We start from the raw sequence: 14301 nt of genomic DNA, 5'->3' as shown, positions 1-14301 counted from the left end.
GCAATACAGGAGACCCGAGTTTGACCCCTGGGTCGTGAAGATCCCCTGGAGGAGGGACTGGCAACCCACTCCAGTATTCTTGCCTGGAGAATCCCATGGACAGAGGAGCCTGGTGGGCTATGGTCAACGGGGTCGCAAAGAGTCTGACATGACTGACAGACTAACACTTTCAAGTGTATTCTAGTTAAAAGAACTCTTAGAATTCCCTTCGATAAACAAGCCTTTCCTTGGTACCATCACTGAGGCACTGTGTCCTCCAGTGTGGAAAAGGAAAAGATGAACGGTGCTCGTCCTGACCCCAAGCTGACTGCTGGGGCCGGCAGAAGAGACGGAGGGAGCCTGGGAGTCGGTGTGGGGAAGAGGGTGCTGGACAGACGGCTGAGCTGAGGGAAGCCTGGCCTCCCTCTCACAAGGCTATACACCTTGTGTGGGGAACTGTTTGTGGTTTTAAATAAGCTTTTAATTTAGAACAACCTTAGATTCACAGAAAATGTGCACAGAGAGGACAGAGCTGTTACAAGCCCTGCACCCACTTTGCCCGGTGTTAACATCTTGCACTCTTGGGCTCTATTTATGATGATGAATGACCCGATATCGATGTCTCACTCACGAAATCCATGCTTTTTTCAGACCCCTGGCTTTTTATCTAGTGCCTAACTGAATCTGTGTCCCAGGAGCCCACCCAGGACATTTAGTCCATGTGTCTCCCGGGGCTCCTCTTGGCTCTGACAGCTTCACAGATGTTGTTTCTGGGACTTTCCTTGTTTCCCATGATTGGATGGGTGTGGATTTTGGAAGAGAGACCACAGAGGTGAAGGACCATGGGCATCACCTCTCACCCTGCGTCCCTGCATCAGCTTGATGCCTCCCTGCTGGTGCTGACCGTGACCTCGGCGGAGGGGGCGCTGTTGGCTTTCTCCCGTGAGAAGTTACTTGATCTCCCCTCCCCACGCTGTCCTCTGCAGGAGGACGTCTCTGTGCTCAGCCTACCCTTGAGGACAGGGGAGGTGGGCTCCCTGCCCCCAGGCAGAGGACCTGCCTATGACCTTCTGTACAGGACACTGCCGCTCCTCTCCCAGTTATTTGTGGACACTACTTCCTATCAGGGGACTTTGTACTTCAGTGCAGTGTGTGCTCCTGCCGATGTCCACATGTGGCTCCCGTGTGACATGTCTTGTCTTTTCTGTCAGGTAGATGAGACGGCCCTGCGGCCTCCAGGTCCCTCTGGCCTGGAGTCAAAGGCCACCTGTCAGCAGTGCTTCCTCCAGGAAGAACTGGGCAGGAGCCCCCGTGGATCCCCAGGCCCGGTGTGGCCCTGCATGGAATTCACCACCCTGTGCAGTAAACATTTCTTTACTGCACTGGCCTCCACCCTGGAGCATGACCTCCCAGGGCCAGGACCCAGCCTGGCTTGTCCCTGCAGTCCCCAAGACCAGCAGAGGGCTGGGCACAGAGTGGGACACCCATGGTGGGTTGGACTCTGCTGAGGCCCTAAGGGTGGGCTCCAGGGGTCATGGCCACTGGCTTCCAGGGCTGCCAGAGTGGCTCAAAGGAGCGAGCCAGGCGCTGGTATCAGGCCTTGGGCCACTGGTTTACAAGACGGGCGGCCATGTCCCCTTATCTGCTTCAGGAGACTCTTAGCATCCTTACTGGCCGTCTGCACAAGAGTGCTCATAGAAACAGACCGTCTCACTATCAGAGACCACCCATCACAACAGTTGTGATGGAAGAGGGGGCCGCCCTGTCAGCATGTGGCCCCGGTGCTGTGATGAGCTTTACGTACTCACCAGGTCGGCGGACACGGCGGTCGTGATGAGTGCATACGGCCCGCTGACCAGGGCCCCGCTGAGGAGCAACATGGCTGCAGGAATCAGAAACCAAGAGGGGGAATCAGCCAGCAGAACAGACCCCTGGGGGAACTTCCACCGTCTAAGCTTCTCCCTTTTGGGCATCCTGGCATTGCACACTGGCCCTGCCCTGAGCTGGACACAGGCCGGTCCTGGGAGGATGCCCACACCAGCAGGGAGTGGCCACGGCTGGAGCAAGCATCATAACATCTTCCGTTAAACTTGCCCCGAGGTGGTTGTAGGTCTAATCGCACTTTCTCAAAGACTCAAGCCATCTTCAGAGAACCTGGCCCCTGTCTCCTTGAACCTGGAGAGCAGAAGCCGTGCTGAGAGGAAGTAAGAACCCCGACGTCCAGGCACAGGCGTGACCACAGGCGTTACCACAGGCGTGACCACAGGCATGCTCACGTGTGTGAGCACCTGATGCTGCCACTACCACAGCCTCTTCTGCAGAGGACAGGACTTCCTCTCTTTGCCCACAGTCGCTGACGGCCACCCCCAGGAGATCTGGGGCCCCAGCACAGCCCAGTCCCCAATGGGTGGGACCACCGTGCCCACTCCTGAAATGCAGTCTCCTAACCTGACCCCAGGTTCACTTTCCCGAACCACCCTCTGGGTCACATTGCTCTGTGTGGAAGCTCCTGGACTAACGGGTCACTTCATGGGCCCCTTGCATCTGGAATCTACCCTCTGGGTAACTTTTAATGGGATCCCTACCAATCCCCTCTGCTGGGTTGTGAGATCAAAAGAAGCGTTTACTCAGTGTCAGAGCCTAATTTGATAGAGCTGCTTGTGGAAAGTTAAAAACAGAGACTGTGCCCAGAGTGGCAGCTGACAGACCAGCTCAGGAGGGAGGCCGCCCCCGGGCTTGTGATGCTGGGGGTGCAGGACCTCGGGACCACAGCCCTGCCTGCTGCCTTCCAGGGCATGTGGGCTTCTCTGAGTGGCTCCTGCACTGGGTACCCAGGGCTTTTCACGGGCCAGCCCCGGGGTTTGCACTCTCCCACACTGGCGCTTAAAGCTGCGGCCTCAGTTCTGCAGGCAGGATCCCTGTGGGTGGGCCTCTCCGAAAGTACCCCCTCCAAGGAGGAACACAGGGATGATTTTAGCCACAGTGCACAAGCTAGCATCTTTGCTTCTTTGCTGATTTTTCAGTTCATCTCACAAAGCTGTGTGGACCAAAAAAATGGCTGAAGAAACGAAAGACCTCATAGACTCACCTATGGTGGCTTCCAGCCCCATTCTGCTGATGGAGGAAAACGCATAGAGCTGTGAACAGTGTCAAAACAGGAGAGGAACAGAGGTTTACTATGAGTAGCTGAGAGATTTCCCAGGAATGTGTACTTATGAAAAGTGACTCTTGGGCAGCAACCAGACAGTGGAAGGAAGGCCATGCTGCCCTGGCAGGCTGTCCAAAGACAGGTGTCCAGATGCTTGCAAACTGTCCCCAGGCTGGATGCAGACATGTAGGGTCTGATTGCCTGGTGAGCTGGAAACCCGGGAGCGCCCCACCCTGAGCTCCTGGGGGAGGACCCTGGGTTTGGAGCAACTCTCCCTGAGCCCCGTGTCCCCTCCTGGGCCATAAGCCCTGAACGCCAGGGCCCGGGTGGTGAGGGGACCCCAGTCAGCGCTTCTGCATCAAGGTTCTCGGAGTGTCTGTGCTGGGCAGTGTCCAGGGCCCCAGGACGACTGAACGCTGGGTTTTGTTCAGCCCAGTCAGATGGGCAAAGGAGTCAGTGCCAGTTGATGAGCAATACTATTACGTATGATGTTGTTGAGGAAACAGTGATGGCATAACCACGTTCCCCTTGACCCTCGCCTTCACCCTGTGAGGTGGTGCTGCTGGCATCCTCATTTTTCAGATGAGGAAACTGGGGCTCAGAGGGAGAGCGACCCGCCAAAGGTCACACACAACTAAACACTTGAAAAGCAATGGGACCAGGTTATGAGGGGAGGGGAGGCGCTCCCCGGGGAAGCGGGTAGGGCGGCCACAGTGGGGGTGCTACAAATGAGCATGAGCCTGCTGGGGGGAGAGGAGAGGAGGGGAAGGGCACCCCAAAGAGAACAGCCCAGACACGCACATGTGAAGGCAGGGAGGAGGGAGAAACCCTGCTGGTGCGCAATGTGCAGGGGGCAGGGGGCTGGGGGAGGGGGAGGCTGAGTGGGGGGCACTGAGTGGGGTGGAGGTGATACCAGGTCCCAGAAACCAGAGCCCTGAGAGGAGCTGCGCCGGCAGCTGCAGGTGTGTGGGTGGGAGGACAGGGGGGCTGTTCCGGAGGGCGGGGGCCGTGACGAGGCGGAGGGGCTGCCGGGCTCACCGTCGGGGCTGCGAGCAGCAGCATCAGGCCGCAGGTGGAGGCCCTTTTCTCCAGGCGATCAGAGATCACACCTGCCAGGATCCCACCTGCAAAGCAGAGGGAGGGTCCTGAGGGGTGTACGTGACCGGCGGGGCCCCATGGAGAGGAAGCAGGGACGACACTGCCGCAGCAGCAAGGAGAGGAGGACCTCTTCTCTGGGCCCTTTGCACCCCTTGAGCAGGTTGGCCCCAAAGCCCCTTTGCCTGGGAGCATCCTAGCACCGCCAGTCTGTTGCCCACCAGGTATCCTGTCCCCAGGGAGCCCAGGATGGGGAGGGATCTGCTATCAGAGGTCAGGCACCGGGGGCCTCCCAGTAGGAAGTCAAGTCAAACAGCGTCCAGGCTGAGGGTGTCCATGCATCACCTCAGTGATGAAGGCTTTTGTCAAAGTAGGACAAGAGGAACCAAACTCACCGAAGATCCCGCCCACGTCGAACAAGGTGGAGAGCTCCCCGGCCTTCTTGACATCAAGGTGATCTAGAAGAATGACAGCAGAGTGTTTAAAGTGATAACCAAGAAGGACCTATTGTACAGTACAGAGAACTCTGCTCAACGTCATGTGACAGCCTGGATAGGAGGGGAGTTAGGGGGAGAATGGATACATGTATATATATACGGCAGAGCCCCTTTGCTGTTCACCTGAAACTATTACAACATTGTTAATTGGCTATACTCCAATACAAAATTAAAAGTTTAACAAAAAAAATGATGGCAGAATGTCACCATGAGAAGTCCGCAGCAGTGTACAAGCCACACACAACATTCTTTTGTTTCACAAGCATGATTTAAACCAAGCAGCAATTATGAGATCCATGATCAGATTAGCATTAAAATAGTAATTATCAGAGTAGACGGAAAAAAAGGAGTGCGCTTTGTGAGCAGACACACAGAAAGTGTGAAAAATGAACACTCCTAACCAAAAGGTGAGGGTTCACCTGGCTCTGTCTAGGCATCACCCTGCCTTTGCTCTGTGTCCTCTCAGGGCAGCTGTGAGGTCAGACTCAGGGCTGCGGGCCATGGCCTGGGGGAAGGGCTGGCCCATGGGAGACCCTCGACACAGATCGTATGACCCCCCGCTTTCAGACCTGGGAGGGGCTGGAACCTTCTCCCCTAGAGAAGGAGGCCAAGGTTTCAGGATGCTCAGTGCAGGACTCTGTCTCCAAACCCCCACCTAGACTGGGTCTCGGCTGATGCTGGGTGGTCCCCTCACTGCCTCCGACTCCCATCCTGAGAAACTCTGCCCTCCTGCCTTGGGCTCACATCCCTCTCTGCTGGTCCTTACAACGCTGCTGGTGAAACGGAGCAGGGCCTTATGGTCTTTCCCCAACCCCGTGTCCTCTGCCTGCCTTCTGTCTGTGGAAAAGCTTTAGCCAAAGAGTAAGTTTAATCAGAGCAGTGAGAAAACGCAGAAACAAAAGAACACAGTCAAATGAGACCAAGCAATAATAATGTAGCTATTAAGCAAAGTCAAGGACCTCCCTCAAGGGCCATGGATAATATTCGGGGCCATCTTCTGTGACTGTCTGATAGACACTGAAACCCCCGCCAGGTGAGGGAAGTTAACTCAACGACCAGACTGTAGTTGTGACACAAGCTGCCACCATCCCAAGAACTAGCCTCAAGGAAATGGGAACAAGCCCACCCTGGAACTGAAGATTCAGTTCACTTCAGTCACTCAGTCGTATCCGACTCTTTGTGACCCCATGAACCACAGCACGCCAGGCCTCCCTGTCCATCACCAACTCCCAGAGTCCACCCAAACCCATGTCCACTGAGTCGGTGATGCCATCCAACCATCTCATCCTCTGTTGTCCCCTTCTCCTCTTGCCCCCAATCCTTCCCAGCATCAGGGTCTTTTCCAATGAGTCAGCTCTTCGCATGAGGTGGCCAAAGTATTGGAGTTTCAGCTTCAACATCAGTCCTTCCAATGAACACCCAGAACTGATCTTTAGGATGGACTGGTTGGATCTCCTTGCAGTCCAAGGGACTCTCAAGAGTCTTCTCCAACACCACAGTTCAAAAGCATCAATTCTTTGGTGCTCAGCTTTCTTTATATAGTCTAACTCTCACTTCCATACATGACAACTGGAAAAACCATAGCCTTGACTAGACGGACCTTTACCTGAAGATTAACTGCACTGAAAACAATCAAGGTGACCCTGTTCAGACCACTGATGACCAGTATCCAGATGACTGTCAGAGCTGACTGTGCTGTTTCTACATGTAGCCCCTCCCTCCATCTACAAAAGCTCTTGCCCACTGGCTGGCCATCATTGGGGGGAAGTTGGCCTTTGGACAGGCAAGCCCCCCACCTCACCCCTGTTGCCAGCATCCAAAATAGAACAAACTCTCCTTTCCACCAACCTTGCCTCTTTATTAGCTTTTGAGCCGTGAGCAGCCCCACCCTGCTTTCAGTTACACTGGGGACATGTGGTCTGTGCTCTGGGAGCCCCCACGTCCCAAATTTCTCCTCTTTTCACATTCACTAGAGCACGCACCTCCTAGGGACCCTGGCTTCTTTGCTTTGTCCTCGAAATCCCTGACTCTGGGGCCCAGAGGCCCTCCTGACCATCTGGGTCCCTGTTCAGTTGTGGCTGCAACCCCACACAGGGACCTCTCCTCTGAGAATGCTGGTCCTTCCCATCTTCCCCTGTGGTCACGCCCAGGACACGGGGTATGTGTTACTACAAATGGGTCTGCTGTGTAGTAACTTACAGCTTTACCCCTGCTGGACTTCTGAAATGCAGGACAAACTGTCTGCTCCCCCGGAGTTAGAGCTCAGCTCCAGGAAGCGATTTCCAGGTCAGTCATGAAGGCTGTATTATCTGAGATCCCCAGGGCCTCTCTCCCTGCTCACCAGCTGCTGTGACCAAGTCACGTGCAGCCTAAATTTAAAAGCAGGCTGCCCCAGATAGGAAGCCCCCTGGGGAACCAGTAGCCACAGCTGGGGTACACCATGCCAACCCTTTAAACTCCATCTAGGTTCTCATCATGGCAATAAAACATTCCTATCTGAATTCTTTTTGTCTGTTGTTGTTCAGTTGCTAAGTTGTGTCTGACTCTTTGTGGCCCTGTGGACTGCAGCATGCCAGGCTCCTCTGTCCTCTGTTTTCTCCCAGAGTTTGCTCAGTTTCTTCTCCACTGAGTTGGTGATGTCATTCTACCATCTCACTGTCTCCATGTCTACCTCTCTTTGTCTACACATTTCTACTAATCATGCTATGTGATTCAAGAGCATCATGCATCTCTCTCCTTCCCAAGTTTATAGACACCAGTGGATAAAAGGCAGTCCTGATCACAGCCCTTGCACAGAACTTCCCAGCTGTGCTGCTAGCAATGGTACTCACCTACATTTGTGATGTAGAGTGGAAGCCAGAAAAGGAATGTGTAGCTGACCAGTTTCGCAAACAGCAGACACAGAGAGAACTCTATCACGCCCTGAAAGAGAGGGAGGGACAGAAGACGGACCTTGGCCCATGATCCCATAGAAATGGAGTGATGTTCTGACAAGTGAGGATTTGTAAGCAGCTTTTGGCAGGGAGGAGCTCTCTGCAGGAGACCCCTTTTGTCTTGTCACTTTAGCAAAGCTATAACGTGTTGTTATTGGTGTTGTTCAGTCCTAAGCCATGTCCAACTCTTTGGACTGTAACCTGCCAGGCTTCCCTGTCCTTCACTATTTCCCAGAGTTTGCTCAAATTCATGTCCATTGAGTCAGTGATGCTATCCAACCATCTTATCCTCTGCCGCCCCCTTCTCCTCCTGATCTCAACCTTTCCCAGCATCAGAATCTTTTCCGATGCGTCTGCTCTTTGCATCAGGTGGCCAAAGGATTGGAGCTTCAGCTTCAGCATCAGTCCTTCCAGTGAGTATTCAGGACTGATTTCCTTTAGGATGGACTGGTCCTTGCAGTCCAAGGGATTCTCAAGAGTCTTCTCCAACACCACAATTCAAAAGCATCAATTCTTTGGTGCTCAGACTTCTTTATGGTCCAACTCTCACATCCACACATGACTACTGGGAACACCATAGTTTTGACTCCATGTACCTTTGTCAGCAAAGCAATGCATCAGCTTTTTTAATATGCTGTCTAGGTTTGTCATAGCTTTTCTTCCAAGGAGCAAGCGTCTTTTAATTTCATGGCTGCAGTCACTGTCCACTACATTTTAACTAAACTTAAACCGGTTACTCGCATACTCTACTCATTTCTGGCCTGGGCCAGATCTTTCAAATCTTTTGCTAACACAATATTTTGCCTAACTGGTTAGTTCTTCCTAGATCAAAGAAGTAAAAATGAAGAATAAATAATTAACAGATGACCAGATCTCCTCCTTGGGTTCCCCTTCAGTAATCTCACAAGCAAACTGTGTGAACAATACAGTATCTGGAGGAAGATCACGAAGAGTCGACAAGCCTGCAGGCAGTGGGGGTGATGATGGCCCTGATCCTTCATCTCAGTGATTAACTGAGATTACTCTTTTCTTTTTAAAAACTTTTGTGGCCTCTTCGGAGTTGGTTTTGGGGACACAAATCCTCCTCCCTGATTGTTGGCTACTCTGGTTAAAGCAACTTTCCTTGCTATCAGCATTTGCTTCTCAAGTGTTGAATTCAATCAGCGAGCAGCTGGACCTGAGTTCAGTGAGACCGAGAAGAGAAATGTAGATTCTGATGAGGAAACTGAGGTTTAGGGTCTCATGGCTATTGAGAAATGCTTATATGTTCCCTTTTGTGTCTACATTTAGAAAGAGGTGGCCCTTGTGAGATAGTAAGTCCAGGTGTCACTTGGGAAACAAGCATGAGAAATTGGGTAACACTAGGGAACCAACCCCTCAGTTGCTTCTCCCAGGCTATCACAGTGCATAGCTATGAAAATCCTTCAAAACCAAGCAGAGGACACAATGTGCAATTCATATCAGTGCTCTGGAAATTAAACAATGTTTTCACAGTCACACCCAGTATGGGAGGTGTGTATAATGTACTTCATGCTTACCAAGTGCATGGCATTGTGCCTGTTGTGTAGTTAATGATCTCATTTGATTCCAAGAACAGCACTAACTAGTTGTACAGCCACTGAGCCTGCACTACAGGTGAGGAAACAGAGGCCTAAAGTGGTTACCACCTGTGCCGGGCATACCCAGCTCGCCTGTGGCAGGACCGGGTCAGGCCAGGCCAGGGCTCTGAAGCCTGTTCTTGCCTCCACCCAACTTATATTTACAGTGGGCACCTTAATTTTAGCAACAGTATTTGACCCAGCTACACAATAAAGTAAGAACAGAAAAGTTACTACTCGTTATTAACAACATTTAAAAAACAACTTTTATTTAGAACTAGCATCTCCTCCAGGCCAAACCCCCAGAAATCTTTGTTAGGGACCCTGGAGACTCCAGGCCGGATCTTCAGTGGTCTCTTCCGACAGGAGACTGGCTCCGGGGTCCTCAGCAGCCCAGTTTCATTTGGGAGCTGGCAGAACTTTCTGTTTAAAGCAGCAGTTCTCAGTTCCTTCATTGTGTGCCATGACGCTGAGGTTCTGGGTGCACTGTTGGGTTTCTAGCTCAGCACAGTTGCTATAGAGCCTCTGGATTCCCTCTTCCAATTCTCCCCGAGGCCAGCATGAAGGAAGTGCCCTTGCCTGCATCTGTTCCCCTGAACAGGCACCCAAGGGCAGAAGCCAGGTGTTCTGAGTGTGGCCCCCAGGGGCCAGTGTGCTCTCCCCCTCCTCTCATCTCTGCTCTTGGCTCCTTGCCTTTGTCCCCCTCCACAGCTCCACGTCAGAGGAACACAGTTGCCCACAGGCCTTTGCACAGCTCCCAGGATGCTCTGCTCTGGGAGCTCATGGATTTCACATCCATAATATACATATATAATATGTATTTATAACTATTAACAGGTGAACAAAACACTGCAGCCTTATTCAGCCTTGAGCTGATCTGCTTGCAATTCTGGTTCATGCTATGGATTTCTATGGGCTTCCCAGGTGGCTCAGTGATAAAGAACCCGCCTGCCAATGCAGGAGACACAGTTTTGATCCCTCAGTTAGGAAGATCCCCTGGAGGAAGAAATAGCAACCCACTCCAGTATGCTTGCCTGGAGAATCCCATGGACAGAGGAGCCTGTCAGGCTACATTCCACGGGGTCACAAAGAGGTGAACAAAACTGAGCCACTAAGGACAGCACATGGATTTCTAATGTATGGATAATATGATCATGGATTTCTCTTTTTAAACTTATCAACAGCCCAGTGTCTGTTCACAGAATTATGTGTAATTTGTAGTACACAGACACTGTTCACTGTTCACAAATGCCCCCTTTTGAGAGGGTCGTGTACTCACGGGAATCTTCAGGGCCCCTGTGAAGCTGATGGCTGCAGTGCCGACCCCGCTGTCTGCCGGGAGGATGACCACGTGGTTCTGGTGGCCAGGGCGTTTCCCGTCTGACAGCAGTAGACACTGCATCTCTGGGTCCTGGAGATGAACCCGCAGAAAAAGAGAAAGGAAGAAAAGAAGATGTGTTATCAGGCAGTCGATTCGGGAGGTGGGTATGCCTTGGATAACGTCTTTACGTGGCCATTGCTTTACGGCCATCAGCATCCATGTGGTTTTGGGAAATAGTAATCAAAGACACACAAAATCTTTTGACTCAATTCTAGGACTCTATTTGCGAAAAATACTTTTCGATTTGGAAAAATACTTTCATGATAAAATCAGTGTCACACCATCATTGAGAAAAATTGCTAAAGTACATCCACATAAACGACATATTCTGCAGTTGTAAAAAAAAAAAGGTTGTGAGATTTGAAGACATGAGAAAGTGCTTATGATACATTAAGTAATAAAACATAATTCAAAAGCATTTCCATTATGATCTCATCAAATGTTTAAATATAAACCTATTTAAGTAGGTTAACTATTGGGTTTATTTATAGGGTGAAAGAAGCTAAATTCTAAACTGACAATGATTATCACTCAGTGGTAGAATTATGTGTGAAAGTGAAAGTCGCTCAGTCATGTCCGACTCCTTGCAACCCCATGAACTATACAGCCCATGGAATTCTCCAGGCCAGAATACTGGAGTGGGTAGCCTTTCCCTTCTCCAGGGGATCTTCCTAACCTAGGTCTCCTGCATTGTAGGTGGATTGTTTACTGAGCCACAAGGGAAGCCCAAGAGTACTGGAGTGGGTAGCCTATCCCTTCTCCAGCGGATCTTCCTGACCCAGGAATCAAACTGGGGTGTCCTGCATTGCAGGCGGATTCTTTACCAACTGAGCTATCAGGGAAGCCCCAGAATTATGTGTAATTTGTATGAAATGTCAGTTAATTTTTTACATGATCCTGTATTTTTTAAGGAGTTCACAAAGGACATACATGATCACAAACAGTATTATTTTAAACTTCATAAACTAATTCCAGTATTTCATAAATTTTGATTCTGGACATCCCTAAAGTTTATTATCATTAAAGCAAGAACAGTGGTCCCCAACTCAGGGTGGGACATCAAGTCAGAGCAAGGATGATTGAAAAATATCCTTCATAAAGGCACTTTGAAGGTCGAAGATTTAAAAAGAGATGTTTCTATGTATTCCAGACTTTCCAGGAAATCAAACAGGTTTTATTGGTTTATCTCACCCACTCCAGTATTCTTGCCTGGAGAATTCCATGGACAAAGGAGCCTGCCAGGCTACAGTCCATTGGGTCACAAAGAGTCAGACACGACTGAGTGATTATTACTCACTCACACTATAAACTGTGCAAGTTATATTCAAAAGGCAGTTAAATTGAAAAAAAAGAAAACGACAAAGCATTGCCACATCTCTTTCTTGATATCAGAACTCTCTTCCGGTGAAGAACAGAAATTTGGATAACAGGGTGGCAGGCTGCAGCACTGGCAACTCCTCGGGCACTGAGCACCCAGCACCTCACCTCTTGGCTGTGTCACTGAGAAGCCTGGCTCCCGCCATGGCCTCTGGTGAGCATGGTCACAGTTAACCATGTGCTCTGATGTGCCAGGATGCAGATGACAAGCCCCGGTTTGGAACCAGAGCATCCTCCTGAAGACAATGCCACAGAGGTATATGAACACAGAGACCCTCTACTTGAGTTTGGAAATAAACTTCTCTCTTGAGAATTACACAGCTGTCCTGTGTGTGTGTTAAGTCACTTTAGTCGTGTCTGACTCTTTGAGACCCTATGGACCATAGCCCACCAGGCTCCTCTGTCCTTGGGATTTTCCAGGCAAGAGTACTGGGGTGGGCTGCCATTCCCTCCTCCAGCGATCTTCCCAACCCAGGGATTGAACCCACATCTCTTACATCTCCTGCATTAGCAGATGGGTTCTTTACCACTAGCACCAGCTGTCCTGTGTAGGAAACAAAATTAATTGTTCTCAACCCTGGCATCTCCTGTGGACTCTGAGAGACTCCCAGGCTGTACCCTAGACTCAATATAGCAATCTTGGGAGCAGGCAACTAGAGAGCCATTTGTGTCATTTGGCTGAGAACCGCAGGATCGACTTTTTTTTTAACACTAAATGTTCTGACAGGTGGACCATGAAATGCAGCCAGATAACGAGAAAAAAGGAAGAGAAAAGACTGCTCAGCCAGGAGGGTAGTAATCACAAGTCCAGCACAAAAACCCACCTGGTCACAGCCCAGGGTTGGCACTGACCCTTCCTTGTTCAGAACACTGGGTACAGTATTCTGTACACTGGGTTCAAAGCCCCAGTCCAGCCCCTCTGCCCTAAGCCGTGAGGAGCCCCTCAGGCCAGTCGGGAAGCCCCGTCTTCATTTAAGATAGGCCTCCTGCCCACACCTGCTCATCCTCTATGCACAACCTGGGGGAGTGGGGTGGGGGGGTGGTTCCAGCCTCCCAAGTCCAGTATTTTGCAGCGTCTGGAGGAGGGATTGGTGAGGTCATGGGGGGGTTTCCAAAGTGAACCAGGAGAGCAAGGCTGCCTCCTCCGGGGAACAAACGGGTACAGGAAGCGGTGTGCCTGGAGCCCCCAGGGCATCTGCTGGGACAGAGAGCCCTCAGTGGGCCGGGGCTCATTCAGCAGAAGACCCGCACTCTGAGGTTTACACATTCACAGAGCAAAAGGGCTCCGTGTGATGAAAGCAAACACACACCGGAGTTTGCATGAATGACAGCTCAGCCCAGCCTCAACCTGTGATGGCCCCACACGGAGCTGTCGGATGGAGTAACCTTTCTCTCTGTTTTTCTTAAGGAATTTCTTATCAGAGTATAAATGCTTTACAATGCTGTGCTCGTTTCTTCTGTATAACAAAGTGAATCAGTTGTATGTATATGTATATATATCCCTTCCCACTTGGACCTCCTTCCCATCCCACCACACCCCCAATCCCATCGAACTAGGTCATTAACCTTTAGCATCTAAACACCCACTCAGCACTCTTTAAGTGGTTGCTGAGCCACAGCCCATCAGAAAGACCCTCAGAGGTGTAGGAGAGAGTTGGCCTGGGAGCTTGGGATGAACAGATGGAAACTGGGATATATAGAATGGATAAACAAGGTCCCACTGTAGAGCACAGGGAACTATATCCAACATCCTGTGATAAACCATAATGGAAAAGAATATGAAAAAGGATGTGTTAATATATGTGTGTATAACTGAGTTAATTTGCTGTACAGCAGGCAATTAACACAACATTGTACTTCAACTATACTTCAATAAAAATAAAATTTAAAAAGATAAAAACAAAAAGTGGAAAGAATTATTAAACAAAAGACCCTCAGAGAAGCCAAGGATGACAAAAAAGACACATAGCTATAAGGAGGACAAACGTCAACCATCCCCAACGTGACATCATGAAAACCCGCAAGGCTTGACGCAGGTCGCCACATGGCAAGTGATCCCAGAGCCTCTTTCTCTGTTCATGTTCTTGCCTACCCCCTTCTTAATGATTTTTCCATGAAGTTGTTAAGAACCATGCCTGGGGCAGAAAAGGACTAAGCAGTCCTGGCTGAAAAGCCATCGTGGTCATGGGCCTGGGTAAGGCTCAACTCTGAGCTGGTCATTCTGCGAAAGGGGGCCAGGGTGTGCTGTCAAACCTGTGACACATCCTGCCTGCTGACCTGAGGGCCAGCTCCA

General features: G+C 50.6%; 1 protein-coding gene across 24 annotated transcripts in view; it reads right to left on the bottom strand.

The window, feature by feature from the left end:
- The window catches only part of SLC37A1 (solute carrier family 37 member 1), a 97132-nt gene that overhangs the window by 10097 nt on the left and 72734 nt on the right, over positions 1-14301 (bottom strand). For all 24 annotated transcript variants that reach the window (XM_081574212.1, XM_081574219.1, XM_081574206.1 and 21 more), the window contains 6 exons: positions 10530-10661; positions 7551-7641; positions 4618-4680; positions 4166-4251; positions 3068-3116; positions 1788-1861 (listed from right to left, as the gene is read on the bottom strand). In XM_081574212.1, coding sequence (XP_081430338.1) covers positions 1788-1861; positions 3068-3116; positions 4166-4251; positions 4618-4680; positions 7551-7641; positions 10530-10661 — 495 coding nt within the window. The remainder of the gene's footprint in view (positions 1-1787; positions 1862-3067; positions 3117-4165; positions 4252-4617; positions 4681-7550; positions 7642-10529; positions 10662-14301) is intronic.

This window comes from Giraffa tippelskirchi, chromosome 2, assembly GCF_054371585.1.
Source record: "Giraffa tippelskirchi isolate mGirTip1 chromosome 2, T2T-mGirTip1v1.2.pri, whole genome shotgun sequence".
NCBI classification, from domain to species: domain Eukaryota; kingdom Metazoa; phylum Chordata; class Mammalia; order Artiodactyla; family Giraffidae; genus Giraffa; species Giraffa tippelskirchi.
The sequence above is the reverse complement of the archived record's forward strand: the minus strand, read 5'-3'. Positions and strand labels throughout refer to the sequence as shown.